Genomic DNA, 21,884 nt, shown 5'->3' with positions numbered 1-21,884 from the left:
CTTAGTATTTTATTTCTTTTCTTTTTTTTGTCCTCGTTAACATCTTTTTGTTTTTAATTTGCAGAGATTCCTTCAGCAGAATGAGTCTTCGCAAGCTTGACATTTGAAGATGAAGAGAACTACACACAAGCGCACCTGTACACCTACACAAACACTTAACCGAAACTGCAATATTAATTTATTCTCCAGTGTAAATAGGAGTGTCTCTTGAAAGTTGGTCAGTGTTTGGAAAAAAGCGTGTTTAAACAAAAGGTTGAAAAGACTTGCAGCTTGGTACGTCATTCCAGTGTCTTAATTTGTTTACAGACAAACTGTTACACAATCAGCGCAGCAAACAAGTGGAACTTCAAATTAAAGAGATACCTTGGCATTTAGAATTTCTTTTTGCTAGTCATTTCAGTAGGTAACAAGTGCTTATACTGTCCCCATGCTACCTTAAAATAACAAAAAACAAAGCTCATGTCAGCACTCACTCTTGGAACCAGTAGAAATGGCTGCAAGCTATGAAGAATGCTCCAGAGTTCTGTATTTCAGTAAAGTGCCAAAAAAAAAACCACCCTTTTTTTCTGCCAAATTCTTACAATTTTAAAAGTCAAGGTGTCTTTTTAATTATGTACGATGTGTCAAAAAAATCTGTACTCAATTTTCATGTGTGCACTTTTTTTTTTTTTTTAATGGTGTAGCATTGCATTTTACAACTTGAAAGTTTATGTAATGCAAAATGGGAGAGAAACCTTAAAACATGCAAAAAAATTGTACCAGTATTTATCATGATGCTTTATTATTGTTTTTAGTTGAGGCGCCAATGTTTTAAACTTAGGTACTTTAAACCTCATTGTATAATTTTATGTAGTTTTGTTTTATTTTAAATATTTTACTAAATAAATATTTTAATGTTCAAGTGGTCTGATGTGATGTTTCTCTGTTATTATGGACTTTGAGGTAAGTCGGCCAGAAACTAAGACGACAAAAAGCATGAAGCTGGTGTGAAGGTAAAAACTTTATTGCTTTCACTCTGAAACCCCGCTATGCCACTTCCGCATAATGAGAACTGGAATGGTACAGTTAAAAAGGACACAACAACACAGTAAGGGTGCTTTTAACCAAGCATTTCACTTTAAATAATAAACTCATCTTTGAAAGACAGGTGAAAAGGGTTTGTAATACTTAGAAAGACAGCTCATCAGACCCAAGTAAATCTCTGAAACCATCACTAGACCTGAGATGAACAAAGTTACCTTTACTGAGTTTTTAAAGCTCAATTGATGCAACCCCCAAAAAAAAAATCTATCATCTGCTATGCATGACTAATCAATAAATTGTCACAAAAGACTCAGTCCATCATAAACAGGAAACTTACCTTACCACATCAAGTTAAAATGTTTTGTGTCTAGGCTGTTAGATCAGATATGGAGCATATTAATGCAAAAGAGGAAAATCTATTTTTTTCTTCAACTATAGTATCTTAAATCTGTCATGAGACAAAACTTGATATTACATAGGTTTAATCAGAGGGATGGTGATTTGTTTTAATAGATCAAAATATAGATATGTATATACATCTCTAAATATATAGACATACATATAGATTTCAAAACCAGCAATATGCAAGTACAAAACTGAATATTCGCTGCTTGAGAACTTCCATCAGTCCGGTTTTAGTCTTAACTTTGTTATTTTATCTCTAATGAACTTTAAAAACTGTTCTCTCTCTTTTAAAAGAAGAATGGAGGTAGGTCATAAGTTAAATCATGGTCTCAGTGGGCAGTTTTTCCTCCCCATAATAACCATGAACTGTATATAATGATATTTATACTGTGCTTTTTGACCCTCCTTGCAGCATAAAACTGAACTACAGCTTAAGGAGTTTTAAATTAGAGATTCAGATCTTAAAATCCTGACTAGTGCAAACATCTCACTTGACAGTTGTACACTACATTAGAGACTGACTGTTTTCAGACCGATATTTGGTCATTTAAAAGTCTCATATTCTAATATTTATTTCAGATACACAAAACAAACAATTCTCTAACATTTGTTATATGTAGTTAATTATTGTTTATGCTCCACCCGATTCTGTTCAATGAGCCTTTCACATTTGTGGCATCCCAATCACGAGCTGCCACAGAGAATCTGCAGCACGCCCTCTGGTGGTCAGACTATACAGATATCAATCGTGCTCACATTAAATCGGTTGGGCTCTATAGTAAAATATCAAACAAGCAGTTTTCCATAACATTGTAAAATGTATATTATAAAAACCTGATAGTTCACTGATAAAATCAAATTGCGTCCTTCACTCTGACAAATCTGACATCTGAGCCTGAAACTGTTGACTGCATAAACTAGTGTCAACGAAGCATGTAGAAACTTTTTAATTATTATTAGACAGCTGAGTGTTTGTTGTAAATATCTGTTGTAACTAAATGAGTTTCTGAGAATCTGTCGGTTTCACTGTATAAATGGCATCAGTTTGAGGCTTCAGATATACAGCTAAATTGTACAGGTTTCTATATAAAAACCCTCACAAAACAAGGGATCAGTTGATGAGAAAAGCTTCAGGGTAAAAGCTTTTCTGATAAACTGAAAAAATAACATGAGAACATTTTCAAATTCGAACAGAAAACAGACTGCTGCGCCCAGGGGGGGAAGTCAGTTTTCAACATTTTTACTTGATTCAATTTTAGTTCAACGTGCTTTGCCATTTTGTAAAAAACAAACAATACAAAGTCAACATTGAAGAAAGACCAAAAAAACAAAAATACACAACCAATCATCCCTAACGTTCAAAAAAAACAAACAAAACAAACTTTGACCCCAACTGGGCGTTTCTGTTTAGAGTACCTGCACATGAGTGGATGAGAAGGCGGAAGCGCCTTGATCCCACCGTGGGGCTGTTGCAGGTTTAGTTTTCCTTGGCTGAAAAGTCACTTCAGTTTCAGTGTAAATGTGGCAGCCACAGTGTGTCTGGCACTGTTTGAAGTATTGCAAAAACTCCATCTGTCTTTTGCCTGGGAGCTCAGTTTCCTGTAAGGTCTGTCTATTTCAGTGTCCAGGTTCAGGCATCCTTCTGTAGAACAGCAGGTAAGGGGTTGATGAGCAGCACGTCTCAGGAGAACAGGCTCGCAGGAAGTCCTCCTCCTCAAACAAACGCACCTCAGAGTCATCAAACAGCAGCCATTTCCCTTCATATTCCAAGAGGCTATTTAAAGCCTTCTGCTCTTTGGTCTCTGTGCTGCCACAGGAAGCCTGCGATGTCTCCTCTACTGCCTCGGGCTCTTTTTTAAGTCCAGCTTCAGTGTTTTGGCTCAAAATGTTGATGGTTTTTCTCCTATTACAACCCTCCGTCGAACCACTGCTAGCTGCTTTCTCTGTGTGTTTACTGCTGCTGTTCCCGAGGTCATAGCTGGACACACTCCTCTGGCCTCCCAAGAGTCCGACACCCCCCTCTGACAGCTTTTTGCTCCCTGATTTGCTGCTTGCCAAACTCTCGCGCCGCTGTCCTCTCGTACTCAGGCTGAAAGACACCTCTCCATCATCGTAGTCCAGCACCGTCTCCTTCACCAGAGCACCTTCTTTGTCTTCCTTCACCTCGTCCTCCTCCTCCTTCTCTTCAGTTTTTGTGTCCTGCAGCCAGATCTTCACATCTGTTAAATCAGACATTCGGATGTAGGCAGTGTAGTGGCCACTGCTGATGGTCACACCACTATGCATGACGACAGCAAACAGCTGATAGTTTTGACCTTTAGTGGATGAGGACTGGGTACACCACTCCTCAAGGGATAAGGTCAAAGGAGTCTGTAAGGGAGTGTTCACTTTAGAAAGACCAGCATATGGGTCCAGTCTGGGAAGAGAGAACAATACAGATATAAGAGTACATTTAGAAACTAGAGATCAAAGCAGTAAAAACTCTACAGCAAAGGACTGATTCTATTTCTCCATGATGAGAATCTTTTAAGTCTAAGCATGTGGTACAGCGATCACTTTTTCAAACACTAGCTCAAATTCATTCCAGTAGAGTTTGTGTAGTGCGGCAGTGTGATAACTGAGACTTCAGTGGACTCACTCTAAACCGTTGGCAGAGAAGCGCTTTAGGTGAATAGTGATGACTTCAGGAGTCTTGTCAAACAGCAGACTCCTCTCGGCCTCTGTGTAGTGATGGCAGGTCTCACAGAAGTATTTATCCTCCCCAAAAATGCGCTCCACCGAAGCGAACTGAGATATGGCCCATTTCAGAGTCTTCAGCTCTGGTTTAGGGTCTGGTGAGACTGAAAAAAACCCCAAAAAAAACAAGATTTTTAAGATAAAAAAGGGGGAAAATAAAACCCACACCCACAAAAAAAACAACCAAAAAACAAAAAAAAACAAAACCTCCATAACTACTATTTTACAACTAATAGTTGTAAAAATTCTCACCCTCAGAGAGGTCATCGGGGCTGCTGGGCTGGTCATCAAGCACAGGGACACTGATGTCCTGGAAGTCCTCTCTCCTCTCTGTGAAGCTCTCACACTCCAGACATCGAGTCCTCAGAACCAGCCGACCTTGGAACAAACGCTCCATGAGGCTCAGGCCCGCTGAACGAACATAAAATCCACAGTTAGTAACATCTAGAACTCCATAAATAAATGTAGGCTCCTAATGCACGTCAAAGTACAAATTAAAAGTTAAAGTGAATGACCAAACATTTAGTCTGTCCCAACTTTTCTGTTTTCTTTGGGATGCTTATTCATTTAAATTCATTAATTGTGATATGGGGGCAAAAGGCAGGAGATCAGTTAGGCTTGGGGCTTAAGAGGTTAAAGTGAGTCATTTCTTTCTCAACTAAACATTTTCTTCATAATCGCTGCCTCTTACGATGATCGCAGGTCACACGTACCTTGATGTTTAGGAGCCTTGCTGTGTTCGGATGCATTTTGGCTGGGTGGCTCTTGAAGGTTTTTCTCACTTTCGTCGTGCGTCACTCCATTTTCCTGCTCTGTTTTGTTTTGTTTCTTCACAGTTGTGCAGCTGATCTTTCCCACGCTGCGGAACTTGGAGAAAATACTTGGCTGCTTTCCAGACGGCCTCAGCCAGCTCAACTTAGCTCTCTTCTTCCCCTTCCCATCTGCCTCTTTACACGTCTTCTCACCTTTCCCCTCATCGTCGCTTCCTCCTTCCCCATTTGGTTTCTTCGTCTCTTCCTCACCTGCCGCCTCCTCTCCACCTTTATTCTTGCTGCTGTCCATGGTGATTTCACTGGAGGACTTCCTTTTGGAGCGAGTAAGGGGTCTATTTCTACTCAGGTTTTCCTCTGCAGAATCTGATTTCTTAGACTTCAGGGATTTGGATTTTTTCTTGGCATTCCCCACTTCTGTGTCGCTCTTTCTTTTCCCAGCAACTTGACCATCCTCTTCCGTGGAAGCTTTGGATTCTGCGCCAGAGCTGCCGGACCCCAAATCGAGACCATTCTCGAGTTTAACTTCCGACACATCCTCCTCCTCGCCTTCTACTTTCAGCTCTTTCCTGATAGTATCACAGGCTTCCTGGATATATCCCAGGATGCACTGCAGAACTTCCTGAGCATCATGCTGGAGATAACCTTCGTACATGGGGTTCAGCTGCCTGCGACACAAAACCACAAACTTGTGTCAAACTGACAGAAAATGGCAATTTTAATGAAAGTGTTCAAAAACACAAAAGTGCCAATCTGGAGTTTAAACATGTCAGCATGCTTACTTTAAAAATGATTCGTAACCAACTCATCAGCTTGAGCTATGACTGAGCATTAATGATGACAAGTTTTTACCTTTTAAACAGCATAATAATGATCAAAGCTCCACATTCATGATCCTACATGTGCATCTAACTGCAACTAAGTGTTTAATCAATGTTATATGCACGTATACAATGTGACAATATTTGGGTGTTTAGTAACATTTAATATTCGAAAGCCATTAAGTCATCGTGCTAGAAAAAAGACAGCGTGGGAACAAACTGGTTACCTAGCAACACAAGCGTATGATCTAATAAGCAACTGGGTTACAAATATTTATTGAAACTGCCAAATCTTTACCTGAGCGTGTGCAGAATTTTGCGCGGTGGTGTGGCTAGCTCTCCATCGGTGAAGCTGTCAGGATTAAGCAGGAAGCTAGACTGCAGCTGCTCCACTGCAGTTATCAAAGTGTTGAAGCTCCCAAGAAGCTCGATGTGAGCTGGCAGAGCCTCCGACACACCGTCTGACTGCTGACAGTGTGGCTGTAGGAAAATGACACAGAGTAAAAAGGTTACTGAAATATGCTTTCGTAGCTCAGAAGACAGACACCCTCCTTTAATGCTGCTGCTTTTTTCAAAACTGTATATTTTACAATAGGAATACAGTGCACTGTGTCATAACTCTTTGAGATGAAGGCTACTGGACTTGTTTTTGGTTCATGAAGGTTTTCACCTCTTGTCCAAAAGGCTTCTTCAGTTCTGAAAACTTATGGGGAGTCCCACATAATTAACTTCAAGCTCTGAAGACTAGAGTGCACTATATTGTTCAACAACTTTAAAAAGAAGCATGCAACATCTCCCATCAGAGGAGTTAATAAGTGCTAAACTTTGGACCCACACTGTGGCTGTGATTTATTATGCACGTACCTCTTCGCTTTTCTCAGTTTCTTCCTTGGGTTTCTCCTTCTGGATGGAGAGATCGTGAAGCTTCTTTATGCCTTCTCTGAAGCCTGGGCAGTAATAAAGAACCTGCAGATGCAATCAGACATCAACACATCATTATTGTGATTTTAAACTGGATGTGATAACAAGTAATCCACACAAGTGGAAAACTCAAAGCATCTTCAAGTAATCAGGTTGTTAAATGCTGGTGATATTATGATGACACAAATAAGCGCGAAAAACGTGTCCATGACCTTCACAGTCATTTGTGCTTCAGTACTTAAAGTCCAACAGTAATTCCCATTAACCCAGTAATGGTCACAGTGAAATATAATTTCCTTTACCGGCTCAACATAATAGCAAAAATCTGTTAAAAATGACTGTCCAAATATGAAGCTAAACCGTTCTGTTTTAGTCATTAGACACACAGCTTCTTGCTTTCGCATGTTGGATGCACTTCAGAATTATTCTAATTATTACAATAAGCTCTTTAGTCATCCAAAGTAAGGTTAAAAAAAGTCCTGTTTAGAAACCTTAAAAAAAAAAAAAAAAGGATGGAGAGAAAAAGAATCTGGTTCTATACTATTCCTAACTGTGATTACAATAGACCCTGTGCACAAGAAAATGCTAACTTCCTGGTTTGAGACCGGATGTAGGGTTGTACATTTCCGGTAGCTTTACTTTGCGGTCAATCACTACTGCGAAGATATACTCCAAAATCATGTCCAAAACTCAAAAACGGAAAGATCGCGTTACTTTACAAAGAGCAGAAGGTGGGAACACTCACCACTGTTGTGTCATAAAAAAATCTAATGATCAATTTTGACGTTTAAAGAGTTTAGATCGATCAGTTGTTTACATCACTCAACACAAGCAGAACTGCATTACAAAATCAGAAGACACATCATCCACATTCAGAAGCATCTCTGTATAGTGACTGGTCTTATGATTTAAACAGGCAAATGTTCAGCATTCAAACTACAGGTGAAGAATAGTCAAACCAGATGTTTCCCCCGTTATGTCGATATCAGCTAGTCAAGTACACACCTACACAGCATGTTAACAAACCGTGAAAAAAAGCCACACAAAAAATGAATGATTGCTGGTAAGGGTTTCTGTACATTAGTATTTACGAAGGGTATGTTGTGACTTCCTTTCAAAATTACAGTGGTCCTTCGCTTTAACGCAGTTCACCTTTTCACCTCGCTGTTTCTCCTCTGTGACGTCTCTCCTGTACAGTACAGAATCGATAGCTAGCAGAGTGACTCTGAAGTGCAGTACTGTATGTCGATGAAATGTTCTGCACCGTCAAAAAATAAAATTGGCTACTTGATTTCACCTATCGCTGGTTATTTTTAGAACATAACACCCGCAATAAACGAGGGACCTCTGTTTACAGATACTGAGAAATATAAAATTTGAATCCCTTTTCTCTTTTGCTCTGAGAAGCGGGGGAAAAAATATAGACAAGTCGATGAACATCATTTACAGATATATTGGGTAAATGCCCAAGACATCTATAGAAATGTAAATCGCCGCTTGATTCATTCATTTGCTTAACTTGTTTTGGACCGTAAACAAGGCGCGAATAGGACACCGGAAACAAAGCTCCCCAAAGGAGTTTCCGCACCAGAAGTAGCATATGCTAACGTGCATATAGTCTATTAAAGCAGATAAGTGCTACTGTAATTACATATCTTCTATTAAAGCAGTGAGTACATGAAATCCTGCTCACTAAACTAACTCCATACTTCAGAAAAGTGATGTGCCATCACTTGATTCCATTAGCAACTAGTATTTAAGTGAAAACGTTGTGCTTAATTTATGCTCCTGAGATTTTGTCTGTTTCCAGAGATATTTACCTACAGAGATAGGTTTTTAACCACCAGAAATGTGCTGATTGGTTGCCAAGTGGGCCAGAACAGGGAAAGGAGTTAAAAAAAAAAAAAATAAAATAAAAATGTATGATCAGTACAGTCAGAGGTTGCAGTGAACACTGTACATTGTTTACAACACTCAGTAGTAGCCTACAGACCGGTTGAACCACTTTTTTTTAAGCACTGCCTCCATTTGACTACAGACGCTCTCTGCAGGTAGGACAGTCCAAAGCTCCCCACAGACTGCCATCACACTAATAATAATAATAATAATAATAATGGATTGCATTTATATAGCGCTTTTCAAGGCACCCAAAGCGCTTTACAATGCCACTATTCATTCACTCTCACATTCACACACTGGTGGAGGCAAGCTACGGTTGTAGCCACAGCTGCCCTGGGGCAGACTGACAGAAGCGAGGCTGCCATATCGCGCCATCGGCCCCTCTGGGCAACACCAGTAGGCGGTAGGGTAAAGTGTCTTGCCCAAGGACACAACGACCAGGACAGAGAGGCCGGGGATCGAACCGGCGACCTTCCGGTTACAGATGCGCTTCCCAACCCCCTGAGCCACGGTCGCCGCAGAACCACAATTTCCCCATCAGAAAATGTAACATTCCCGGCATCACAACAACATCCACTTCTGAGTGGGATAACACAGGTGAACAGGTTTGAGGATTCAATGCAACTTAAATCGCACAAGAACAAACCACACACACTGTGAAGTGTCTGTGCAGTTTTCAACTTTTCCTTCAGTATATTTAAACCCATCCTACCATTTGTACTAAAACACTGGAACAAGTGACATCTATTAATGCTGGAAATTAACTCCATCTGTGGTAATGGCTCACCTGTAAGATGCTGTTCAAATAGCAGGTATTGCCCAGATTGTTGAGCCCCACGAACGGCACCAAGTTCTCTCTCTTCTCGCAGGACAGGAGGAGGCTGGGCGAGGAAGGACACTGAGAAGGCCCCGGGACCACCTGATCACAGCTGCTGATCAGTTAAGAAGGAAGCAAACAGAAAGTCAGCAGCTAATAAATTGAATTTCACAAATGACATCCACCATCACACACACACTGTTTTAAAATGATTACACTGAGATTAATGTTGAAGTGTAACCCCAGCTTGATTGAGATGAAGCCTACTATTAAAATCTAAGGTATCACTCATCCACACGTGCATTATCCTGCCCTCACAACAACAGTGGAATTCCCATAACTATCTGAATGTAACTGTGGGAAAACGAGTGCTTCGGGCTGCCCAAACCAAATCAGTCTAGAAAACTATTTGTGTTTGACGCACACTGGTAGCGGAGACCTACCTTGCCTCAGGCTCCTCTGGCTCACATGTTTTGGGTTCTTCTGTCTGAGGTTCCGAGAAATCCAGAGCCCGCTTGGTTTCCTTCTTCTGGAAGAACTTCAGAGAGAGTTTACTCTTCTTCACTGGGCTCCCCGGAGCCGCTGATACCACACTTTCACCCTGCAGACCTGGCATCTTTCCTCCCGGTACCTTGAGGGCGATTTTTCTTTTAAATTCCTACTGAGACGCAACAGCGCACCTCACTGGTGAAAAATGGAAACACAATGTAATTTCAGCGGGCGCCATCAGAGTTCAACGAGAACGAACGTAGCTGCGCACTTAAGTTCACGGTCCGCTATTGTGTAGCTACACACGGACAGGTCCAGTCCAATCAATCACACACTTCTCAATAATACAGTCGAACCGGTTATTGACCGTACCACGCATTATGTAACATGTTAGCTGGCTAACGCTAACTTAAAGGTAGTACTTTGTTTCAGTCCTACCCACAAACAACCGCTCTAGCACGGCTTACGTTAGCAACTGTTTTCGCTTTAAATTACAGGGTAGCAACAAATAACTTGCTATTTTTGAGCACGTTGCGCACATTACAGCGACAAACTGGCTCGAGAAGGTGCGGTGAAGAAGTGGGAGGAGAAAACAGAAAGCACGCCGTTTGAAACTGTTCACGGCCAAAAAGGACTTCTTTGAAATCCCAGCTGAGTCGAGAAAGAAAACTTACCCGAATGCTTCATTCCAGTTTAAGTTTGATATTTTCCATTAAACATCCCGTCTCGAAATGATTTACGGAGTGTTTAACAATTCAGACGGTGCAACAGAAGTTGGCGCTTTTTCCTGCTTGAAGATTCGCTGGCCGCTACATCGCCGGCAACGCTCGGATATCGCGTCAAAACATCCGGCCAGAATGTTTAAAAAAAACGGTCACGACTAAGCTTGAAAATCATCAGGTGTTGCCGAACATTTGGAAATGCGCGTATAACTCTGGGAAATTCTATACCTGAAAAGATTTACATGCCAGATTTCAGGCTAATGTTAAGACAACTATTTCGGCTAGGCCCAACCGGCCAGCTCCAAGCGCCATTCTTGTAGTCCTTTCTCCAGCTCCTTCAAAATAAAAGTCGAGCTAAACTTGAACAGTCATTTCTCATGTCTCACCTTTTTTCCTTTTTGAAGTACTAAGATTTTAAATACAGGACATTAAAAAATTGCTTTCATGAAATGAATGTAATAAAAAGTATACAACTCATCAAGGCTTCCATGGAAGCCAAGGGCCACAGAGGTTTCAAATTTCAAGTTGAGACAAGCTGAAGCTGGTCTGTTGTATAAGAGGTATAATTTGGGAGACTGCACTATATATTTCTTGAATCCTCTTCACACTTTATATATCTGACCCAACAAAAAAATTGCGATTTACAGAACAACGGTTAACATAGAATCGGATGTTTATATAGACAATATAAAATCATTAAGTAAAAACCAATGAGTATGAACAAAAGTGGGTCCAACAGCAAAAGAAAAAGAAAAAAAGATTATTAATTACCTGAAAAAAAAAACCCCACGAGACTATAATAGTATAGTTATATAACAGTAAGTTATGAATTATGCTCAGTCATCCAGGTAAGAAAATCCCACAAAGTTGAATCTGTTGATCTGGAGGTACGTTTCAGTGGGAAAAACGTTTCATTTTCCATCAAAGTGACGTTTTCAGCTGACTGCAGGTTTCCCCAGCATTATAAGCAGTTCATTTGCATGATGACTGAAAACACCCACTAATGACTAACAATAGGCCGTTGATCAATGATCACTGAACCACTGATGCCCAATGACTGCAATCACAACACTTTAAGATAAGATAAGATAAGATAAGATAAGATAAGATAAGATAAGATAAGATAAGATAACCTTTATTAGTCCCACACGTGGGAAATTTGTTTTGTCACAGCAGGAAGTGGACAGTGCAAAAGTTATGAGGCAAAAATTAGAATACAATAAGAATAAATACAGTACACAACTGTACAGAATAGAATAAAATAAAATACTATATACAGTAGAATAAAATAAAATAAATATACAATAAGATAAAAATAGAATACAAATACAAATACTATATACAACTGAGTAAAAATACAACGATGACAGAAAGGATTATTGCACTTAGTATTATTGCATATGTATGGATGTGTGTGCTTGATCAGTTAAAGTCTTTATTATGGAGTCTGACAGCAGTGGGGAGGAAAGACCTGCGAAATCTCTCCGTCCCACACCGTGGGTGCCGCAGTCTCCCACTGAAGGAGCTGCTCAGTGCTGTCACAGTCTGCTGCATGGGGTGGGAGATGTTGTCCATCAGGGATGACAGCTTAGCCGCCGTTCTCCTGTCACTCACCACCTCCACTGGGTCCAGAGGGCATCCTAGAACAGAGCTGGCCCTTCGGATCACCCTGTTCAGTCTCTTCCTGTCCCCAGCAGAGATGCTGCCGCCCCAGCAGACCACGCCATAAAAGATAGCAGAAGCCACAACAGAGTCATAGAATTTCTTCAGGAGTGGGCCCTCCACTCCAAACGACCTGAGTCTCCGCAGCAGGTACAGCCTGCTCTGCCCTTTCCTGTAGAGGGCGTCTGAGTTATGAGTCCAGTCCAGTCTATTGTTCAGATGAACACCAAGGTACCTGTAGCTGTCCACAGCCTCAATGTCCATACCTTGGATGGTGAAGATGGTGAATGATGTATTCTTAGGCTAATACAGGGCAGGGAAGCTGAAGGATTCCTGGTTATCCCAGACCATTATGGACATGGAGGCAAGGTCATTTACATGAAAAGGGAATGACCATCTCTGAAGCAAGGACAGGGCCTTACTTCACCATTTTACAGCGCTGTTTGTGGCTATTCTCCAATTCTCTGTGAATGGTACTCATGCCACTGATGAATGGTCATGGCAGTTTGCATATTAACGCTCATAAAACTGAACTCTGGGCCTATCGGCTGTTGTGCTGTGCTCTCGTTAATGATATCAAGTCATTGTGAGACAGAACCAAAATCCTGTCACAAGGTAGAAGCTGCAATAAAAAGTGACTTTCATATATATAAGAGTCACTTTCAAGCAGGTAAAAAGTGTCTGACATTAAAAATGCCCTTTTCCAAGAGAGATCTGGAAAGCAGAAATTGCAGCAAGTTTAACATCCCAGTTCTATAAAGATATTCTAAGTGGCTAAAAAGGAATGGATTGATTATAATGTAATTACAATAATCGAGTCAAAGATACTTGCAGACAGGCATTTTTTTTTAATGTTATACAGCGACTACAGTCTATTAACAATATAAGCAAAGCTATTACGCATAAAAAACATATAGAATTGAACCAGATCTGACCTTTTTTGACGGTTGATCACTTTTTGGCACAACAGAGGAAATCTGTAGTCCTCCGAGTTAGGAAATCACTGCCACCAGACAACCGGGGTTGATTTTCTGGGATTAAGTGAGTTAGTTTAGCTTGAGTGGGGATGAGATTTTTGCACGTACCATTTAAAGTCGTAGATAACAAACCAAGAAAGTGTCCTACTAAAATCCTAAGCAAGAACATGGCAACCACCGACTTTCATTAGCCAGTTCTTCTTTTATTTTGAAAAAAGTAAACGGAAGTTCATAGTTTGCAGCTGTTAAAATGAAACTATTTTTTGTGTGGAAGCAAAGTATATTTGTGGACTTTTGTTTAATAACGAAGCTTGTCCCACACCAGCTGTTCATAATTATATTTAAGGAATCCATTTACATGTATACATAATACATAAACAGGGAGAGAAACCAAAACGCTTATTGTACAGGCACTTCCCACTTTGCACCAACAGGGGGCGACATTATCCAGCCGAACGGAGGTCGATCTGTCCAGCAGTATCATTCCCTCCTTCACCGGAGCATCTCATCGTTTGACAGTCTCCGAGGCTATCCCTCCGCGACTGTGACGGTAAGACACTGTTTACGTTTCCCCTGCTTGCAGCGTTAATTGATAAACCTAAATCTGCCCGAATAGCCGGGCCGCGAGTGCGTCTAGTTTAATCTTCTTTACAGCTTATTTGTATCAGTTGCACTGTTTTGCTTTTACAGTATTATGGAGTGCTTTGGCTGGCGTGTTTTTTTGGGTTGTTTTTTTTACGATATAGAGAGGATCGCATCACCTTAAAACCGCACAGACATGGTGTTTCGTTTCATCCATGCACGTAGTCAGTGCAGGCATTTGTCAGTACGACGCTATGAAGGCTGGACGATCCGCTGCTGCTGCTGTTGTTACAGCTGCTGCTGGTGCTGAAGAGTGGTTGCTTGGTCAGCAGCAACGTACCGATGGACACTGAGCTGCTGTGCCTCAGCTTCCAGAAAACCTCAGTGGCTTTCACGCTGATGGTGGAGGGATGTTGCTGTGAGGATGCTGATGCAGTAGTGGATGGGAGTACTTTAGGGGTGCTAAGACTTCCTGTGGGACTGTAGATGATGATGCCATCGCCATCCTTCAGTCTGATGGCTCAAAATACTCTTCAGTCTCCAGCTCTGAGGTAGCTTTAATAGCAAACCTCTTAATTAACTTATTGTAGCCTACCAGAGTCTCACACTTCACTTAAAGTGGGTTCAGTTTATCCTAAATCACTCTTGTGGTGTGACTTCATTACAGATCAAACAAGCAGCTAGTGATCTCTTTAGATTACAGAAGGAGGGCCGGGGAGGGGAGGTGTTGGATATGCTTTCTCTCTCACTCACCATTTAAATCCTAACCAGGAGACTCACATTCAGGAGGATTAGTGTGTTTCCCTTCTCTCATCACCTCCTTATAACAGAATTTTATAAAGAGGGCATTGCCAGGTCACCCACGTGTCAAGCTGCTGTATGCTGAAGGGTCAAATGTACGCAGGGCTTTATTTCCGGTATTTCAGACGCTGAATGCGATAACTGGAGAGATCTGTGCAGTGAAACGTTGGTGGCAATACTCTCTCTCACCGGAGAGACTTTCCATTTTTAGAAGGCATAAAAAAATGACTCGAGGAACAATGCTAAGGACAAAAAGCTTCTCTTTTACCTGGATGTGACACATTCAGGTACTGTTTATGAACCAAGTTTACAAGAACTTGAGCAATGAGGTGCTTGAATTATGCAAGTGGCCTTTATCAAGGTTGGCCTTGTCCCACGAGGCCCAAAGCTCTAGTGGCTGGAGCGGTACAGGTGGGTGGTGTGGCGGGCTTAAAGCCCATGAGACAAAACAGCCCCCCTCCTCCAGCCTCCAGCCTGGTTCTCTCTCAAGAACTGAGCACTGGTAGGAAAATGAAAGCATGCTGAACGACAGGCAGTGGTGAACTCCAAGAATGAGAAGCATGTCCAAGTCTGCTACACTTGTGTGCACACATGTACTCAGAAATGCGATGAAAAACAGAGACTTTTCTTTCAGCTTAGAGCAGTTGGAACAAAGAAAAACTGGAGCGCGATCTGAAAAAAGCAAAAACACAAGCATAAGTGAACAGCTACGCTTCTCACTTTTCACGTGTTTTGCATCCTGTCTGAGAGGGTTTTATAAGGATAAGCAGAAGAGAATGGATGGATATGTAAATCTGCTACACTATGACTATAACTGTTAACATCAACACTTTATTTCTCACACAGAAAGTAGTTTAATGTGTAAGCGTGTCAGTGAAAGTAAGTTAAAGCTACCCTTTATAAGTATGCATGTGTGCATAACTCTGCATGGATGGATATTTGCATATATCAGATCTGATCAGATCTCAGGCTGCACATAGGATCCCTCTCTCTCTCTCTCTCGCTCTCTCTCTCTCTCTGTGTATACTTGTGAGCATCTGAGCAAATCCCGTTTGATGTATGCCGAGGAGGTGGGTGTATCCAGCCCAGCCGCTCTGATGTTGGGAGGCAATAACTTCCATCCTACTCAGTCTGCTCTCTACTCTCACTGCTCTCCTGTTTCAGCCAGTCTGTCTGCCTCCTAGCGTAGTACTCTGCTTTCACTCACCATTATTCATCGCCATCTAAGGATATATATATATATTTACACAAACCCACAGAGGCAGACGGAGCACCTTCCTAACGGACCCGAGACTTTGCATTTGGCTGATAGAGATATAAAATATACACCACCCTGCAAAGACATAAAAGTGGGGCTCGATAGCAGTTCTTCTTAAACTGACATTTGTTGTTCCCCGCTACTACATTTTTTCCATCACAAAGGATTTCACAAGCAGCTGCTGAGGTAAGGGAAAGATAGATTTCTCTCCGTTTGACTGTTTTTCACGTGCATTTGTCCCCTGGTGCATCCTGGTCTTCCAGGTTCGGTGCTTGGCAACTTGAGAACACGTTTTTTTAGCATGTTGTGTTTGATCAACTGATTATATTTATTCTGGGCTTCTCTCTGAGCTTATGGATCTCTTAGTGTCTGTGTTGTAATCAGATGAAGCAGTCCGGGCATGCACATACATCTGTGCTAACAAATGATATCTCTTTGTTTATCATTACTCCTCCTACCTGCTGATTCTTCCTCTGAAGTGTTTTGTTAGCAAGGACAAGCATCAGTAAAACTCACTGCTGCTCCAGCTAACCTCTTTCAGCTGGAGCCTGACATGTGCACATATGTGTGGGGTTATAATATAAGCACGCTGTGGTGAAGTGCTGTAACTAGTCAGTGGCCGGTCAGAAGGAGTAAAAGCGAAGGATGGTTGTTGTTCGGAGTGATCATATATGCAACTTCTGCTTGGTTGCCTCTGCATTCAGTGTGCCTCTCTTTGCTTTTCCCTTCCCTGCCTTCTCCCTCCCTCTCTCTGCTCTCTTATGGTCTGCTTGTATTCACAGTCTTGGTCACTGCTCTGCTTGCCTGCCACAGACCATTGGCCATGGTTGGATGGCTAACCGCAGCTACACAACATTAAAAAGGCAAAAAGTTCCTATTTCGCGGGGCATGTTTGCAGGGTACCACTTTGTGTGTGTATGTGTGTGCTATATGCTGCATTTACTGACTTTTGGATTTCTACTCCGTCGCTCAGGTGAAAGGGCACGCGGTTGTTAGCACATAACACACATTGTCCTCAGAGATACAGCTGACCTGCATTTAGTCCTTGCGTGTGTATGTGTGCGTGTTCTGTGTTTGTGTTTGTGTGTGTCAGTGTGATTTCCTTGGAGGTTCAGAGAGGTGAGTCATACCAGCTCAGAGGCTGGTGGCTGTAAGAGTCATTCGGTGTAACGATGCCTTGATGTGCGATTTGCAAATTGACACTGTCTGATGGAACCGTGTATCTGTGAAATGCCAACTTTTCAGGAAATGAAAGCAAGCAGAACTGCCTTTTTAAGCTCAGTCGTCATTCATTTTTAAGGCTTTCTAGTACAGCTGGAAGCAGTTTTGTCATCTCAAGTCTAACAGAACTTTCTCCACACAGAGGGGTTTGTAGTGTTTTCAAGCTAGCCGAGAGACTGCTAAATAACATTAAAAAAAATCCAAATGTTGAATATCTAAGACGTAAAATAAAAGCATGCATATTTAACATAAACAAAACAAATACTAACAGCACACAGAACATGTTTTGTTGATATCTATAACCCGCAGTCGGATCATAGCAGCGTGGTTCTTTGATTGGGAGTGTCTGCTGAAATTCTTCAACAGCTATTTGTTGGATTCCCATGAAAACTCAGACAGACATCTATGGTACCCTGAGGAAGAATCCTGCTGGCTTTGATGATCGCCAGAGTTTCCCTATGAGGCTGTTGTGAAGCTGTGTAAAATGTAAATATAAACAAAATGCAATAATCTGCAAAACTCATAAACTCTGAGCCATTTTTGCCTCTGTAGCATCTATTTTTTTAACAGCAGTTTGTAAATGTCTGTGCTGCTGTTTAATATAAATATACAAAACCTTCCCTGAAACTGACAACATCAGGATGGGAGCATGTGTTGATCTTAAACCTCACATTTTCATGTAACCTTCAGCACTGATGGTGCCCATGTTTTCCAAAAAGAATTTCACATTTTGATTCATCTGGCCACAGAGCAGTTTTCTACTTTTTCACAGTCCATGTTAAATGACCTTTGGTCCAGAGGAGACTGTGACCTTTCCGGCCACTTGTGACTTCTACTTCTTTGCATGACAGAGGTTTAGCCTGCATGTGTGAATGGCACCATAAACTGTGTTTGCATGATCACAGAATCATGCCCGTGTTTAATGCTGTGTCACCCGAAGGCCCGAAGATCACAGGCATCCAGTATTGATTTTCAGCCTTGGCCTTTATGAAGATATTCATATTATGTACCCTAGATGATGAGAATCATGCTTACATTGATAAACATGATTCTGAAATTGTTTCGTAATGTGAAGATTGATGAGTCTCTGTCCATCTTTGCTTCTGATACACGCTGCCTCATTTTATATCCAATCATATTACTGACCTGTTGCCAGTTTAGAATCAGAATCAGAAAGGGTTTTATTGCCAAATGTTGAGCAGGTTTACAACATTAGGAAATTGCTGCGGTACTTAGTGCAAAACATACTATCAGATAACGCTTAAATAAACATAAAAATACAGATTGTGTCCAGGGGGAGAAGGGTCAGCTGTGATCTGAGCTGCACGCCCCAGTGTCCTGGAGGTGTACAGGTCCTGCAGAGATGGGAGTCTGCAGCCAATCACCTTCTCAGCAGTGCGCACAACACGCTGCAGTCTCTGTTTGTCCCTGATAGTGGCTGGAGCCACTATCAGGGACATCCCCACGGTGATGGAGGAGGTGAGGATGGACTCGATGATTGCGGTGTAGAATTGCATCATCGTCCGTGTTGGCAGGTTGAATTTCTTCAGCTGCCTCAGGAAGTACATCCTCTGCTGGGCTTTCTTGATGACGGAGGTGATGGTGGGCTCCCACTTCAGGTCCTGGGTGATGGTGGTACCCAGGAAGCGGAATGAGTCCACAGAGGTGATGAGGGTGTCAGTCAGGATGATGGGGGGGAATGGGGCTGTGTGCTTCCTGAAGTCCACAATAATCTCCACTGTCTTCTGGGCATTCAGCACCAGGTTGTTGTGGCTGCACCAGGACACCAGACGTTCAACCTCCCTCCTGTAGGCAGACTCGTCCCCGTCCGAGATGAGTCCAATAACGGTGGTGTCATCTGCAAACTTGATTAGCTTGACAGACTGGTGGGTGGAGGTGCAGCAGTTGGTGTACAGGGAGAAGAGCAGAGGAGAAAGAACACAGCCCTGAGGGGAGCCGGTGCTGATGGTCCGGGAGTCCGAGACATTCTTTCCCAGCCTCACATGCTGCTTCCTGTCCGTCAGGAAGTCAGTGATCCACCGGCAGATGGGATCAGGCACATTCATCTGGGAAAGCTTGTCTCGGAGATGGTCTGGAAGGATGGTGTTGAAGGCAGAGCTGAAGTCCACAAACAGGATCCTGGCGTAGGTTCCTGGGGAGTCCAGATGCTGCAGGTTGAAGTGTAGAGCCATGTCGATAGCATCGTCTACAGACCTGTTGGCTCTGTATGCAAACTGCAGGGGGTCCAGGAGGGGGGCCGTGAGAGTCTTGAGGTAGGAGAGAACCAGGCGCTCAAATGACTTCATGACCACAGATGTCAGAGCCACGGGTCTGTAGTCATTTAATCCAGTGATCCTTGGTTTCTTGGGGACAGGGATTATGGTAGAGGACTTGAAGCAGGCAATTCCTGCCGTGAGGAATTGAAAATGCCAGAAAACACTGGGGCCAGCTCGTTTGCACAGTGTCTGAGGGTGGCAGGTGACACACCGTCTGGGCCAGGAGCTTTTCGAGCATTCAGACTCTTAACTGCTTCCTCACATCTGCTTCATGAATATGAAGGGTATTAACTCAGTTAGCTGCAAAATGTTCCTCTAGCTTAGGTCTACTTCATTTGCCGGTCTTTTCTCACCACCTTTTCAACTTTTTTGAGACGTGTCACTGCCATCAAATACCAAACAAGATAATATTTTTCATATAAAAGCAAAATGTATCCGTTTAAACATTTGATATGTTTTCTGTGTTCTACTGTGGATAAAATATGGTTCCAGGAGATCTCAAAATCTGTACACTCTGTTTTTATTTACACGTTGCACAGCATCTCAAACTTTTTGGAATTGGGGTCGTACATTTACATTTTCTGGGGTGAACTAAAAACAGCTTGAAGGGTAAACTGGCCAAGTTTGGTCTTACAGTGGAAACCAGACGCATTAGAGACCAAGCCAGCTTAATCTGATGGAAAGTCTATTGAAGCACTAAAGCAGACACACACACACACACACACACACACACACACACACACACACACACACACACACACACACACACACACACACACACACACACACACACACAGAGAGAGACCCTGAGCCCACCCAGAATGTGTAGCCACTTCAGTGAGCATTTAGCATTGCTGCTCTTATGCAGAGCAAACACATGGAACCGTGAACAAAATCATGCTATGCTTTTCTTTCCTCAGCAACCCTGTCGTGTTGTCTGGGTCTGTGTACGTGATGGTCGTGATGATAATTATTTCAGTTTATTATTCTGAAGATAGCTTCCAAACAAAGAAGCAGCTCAAAATACTTCACACAGCACACGACACGAATCCCTCACAGCGTCATCGCAGTGATGTGTGTGCGGGTCTGGTGTGTGTAGAGCAGCGCCTGTGGAGCTGAATGGGCAGTAATGTGCATGGTGGGAGTGGAGTGTGCGTGAAGTTAGCGGGTGCCAGTAGATACCAGTCTGTGCCCTGGCTGTGTGCCCGGTGCTCCCATGTGGTTTATGTTCTCCAGAATTTCACATCCAAGTTCAAGTTCAAATTTTATTTGCCACATGCAGTGGCAGGTTGCCCTGCAGTGGAATGAACCCGCCCCCCGACCATACACACACAACACAGACATCACATGAGGATACAAGTCAGAGAACGGTAGCATTACAGAAAAAACACTGAAATGTACACTACAATGGGAAAGTACAAGAGGAAAAAAAGAGGCCTCTACTCATGCTGGGCTATAGGAGGACAGCATGAGAACAGGAAACAAAAAACTGACCAGTGACCAGCAACAGGGTTGGGTAGGGGATAAGGAGTAATCCCAGGCAACACAGCAGCCATTCTGCCACTGGGCCGACTCTCCAGCGTGGGCCCAGACCCGCCTTGTGTTCCATTGACTTTTCCGAAGACTTCACCAAACCCATAAATGTCTTTGTTGGCCCACACAGCGTGTGCGTGTTTGTGTACAAATGTGTGCATCAAGTTGATTGCTTAAAAGGATAAGGGTGTCTAATTTCATACTGTAGCAAACAATGCAATGCAAAGACAAAACAGAGCCAGGAACAAAAACAAAAAGAATCAGTTGAGTTTGTGTGAGCTGTCAAAAACACTTCCTTTTATGCGTGTTTGAGGTTAAGCCAATGCAGGGGGGCACAAAGTTGATTTTTTTATGTCCACAGTATTCAAAGTGTTTAAAAAAGATGTGCTTTCATCAAACAAGTGGCAGAGTTGTGGGTAAGGAGCTTTAGGGCTTCTTAGCACTGCTGTGGGAGGGAGAGGGACTCCTAAGCAGTCAAAGAAGCCAAAAACCCCTTGCTGAGAATACACACTGATACAGTACACAAGCACTAAGAGTTAGAACGCACACACACATGCACCAGCTGAATGAACGCCCAGGGACAGCACTACTAATCTCATTCTCTGTTGACATACTATTCCTCAGCTGTGCCACGCTTTCTGAGCGCTCTCTCGCAGCGTGTTGATATCCTGACGCTGGAGGTGTATTCCCTGCTATCAGAGTCAGCAGAAGGTAAAGTTCACAAAGGGCCAGAGGTGTGTGTATACTCTGTGCCCTCAGCATTTCTGATCTGCAAACCACAGCTGTGCACAGACTGCACTATTTTACAAAACAATAACTCTTTGCAAAAGTTTAGATGAGTTAGCACTTCAGCTGCCTTTAGTAGCAGAGTTCATCTGGAGTGCTGCTGTGAACAGATTAAGAACAAATGCATTAAAAATTCAGACGTGCCCATAAAAAAAAAGAGAAAAGAGAAAAAAAAGGATTTGAAA

The 21,884-nt window shown here is 42.4% G+C and overlaps 2 protein-coding genes across 19 annotated transcripts in view; one reads left to right on the top strand and one right to left on the bottom strand.

Annotated features, from left to right (window-relative positions):
• dock7 (dedicator of cytokinesis 7) overlaps nt 1-901 on the top strand; it is a 52,939-nt gene extending 52,038 nt beyond the window's left edge. For all 17 annotated transcript variants that reach the window (XM_085386555.1, XM_085386554.1, XM_085386552.1 and 14 more), the window contains one exon: nt 65-901. In XM_085386555.1, the coding sequence (XP_085242681.1) occupies nt 65-107 (43 nt within the window). In that variant the 3' untranslated portion in view covers nt 108-901. The remainder of the gene's footprint in view (nt 1-64) is intronic.
• A 105-nt stretch (nt 902-1,006) lies between these two features.
• usp1 (ubiquitin specific peptidase 1) lies at nt 1,007-10,908 on the bottom strand. 2 transcript variants are annotated; one of them, XM_085386556.1, is made up of 9 exons: nt 10,556-10,908; nt 9,836-10,076; nt 9,363-9,507; nt 6,620-6,721; nt 6,054-6,235; nt 4,878-5,602; nt 4,417-4,575; nt 4,067-4,268; nt 1,007-3,844 (listed from the first exon to the last, which is right to left on the bottom strand). In XM_085386556.1, exons 2-9 carry the CDS (start codon nt 10,006-10,008, stop codon nt 3,046-3,048), a joined length of 2,487 nt encoding a protein of 828 aa, XP_085242682.1. In that variant the 5' UTR covers nt 10,009-10,076; nt 10,556-10,908; the 3' UTR covers nt 1,007-3,045. The 2 variants fall into 2 exon arrangements, with proteins under 2 accessions (XP_085242682.1, XP_085242683.1); XM_085386557.1 differs by having other exon boundaries at nt 9,363-9,504.
• Between the last annotated feature and the right edge of the window lie 10,976 nt (nt 10,909-21,884).

This window comes from Rhamphochromis longiceps, linkage group LG17, assembly GCF_057381845.1.
Source record: "Rhamphochromis longiceps isolate RC_006_pf linkage group LG17, R_longiceps_female_GT1.1, whole genome shotgun sequence".
Classification (NCBI taxonomy): Eukaryota; Metazoa; Chordata; class Actinopteri; order Cichliformes; family Cichlidae; genus Rhamphochromis; species Rhamphochromis longiceps.
The sequence above is the reverse complement of the archived record's forward strand: the minus strand, read 5'-3'. Positions and strand labels throughout refer to the sequence as shown.

Coding starts and splice junctions, on each gene's coding strand:
- usp1 (XM_085386556.1), bottom strand. CDS start 10,008: ATGCCAGGTCTGCAGGGTGAAAGTGTGGTATCAGCGGCTCCGGGGAGC. Junction 9,508..9,835: donor CCAGAGGAGCCTGAGGCAAG/GTAGGTCTCCGC, acceptor TTAACTGATCAG/CAGCTGTGATCAGGTGGTCC. Junction 5,603..6,053: donor AAAATTCTGCACACGCTCAG/GTAAAGATTTGG, acceptor TTTGTGTCGCAG/GCAGCTGAACCCCATGTACG.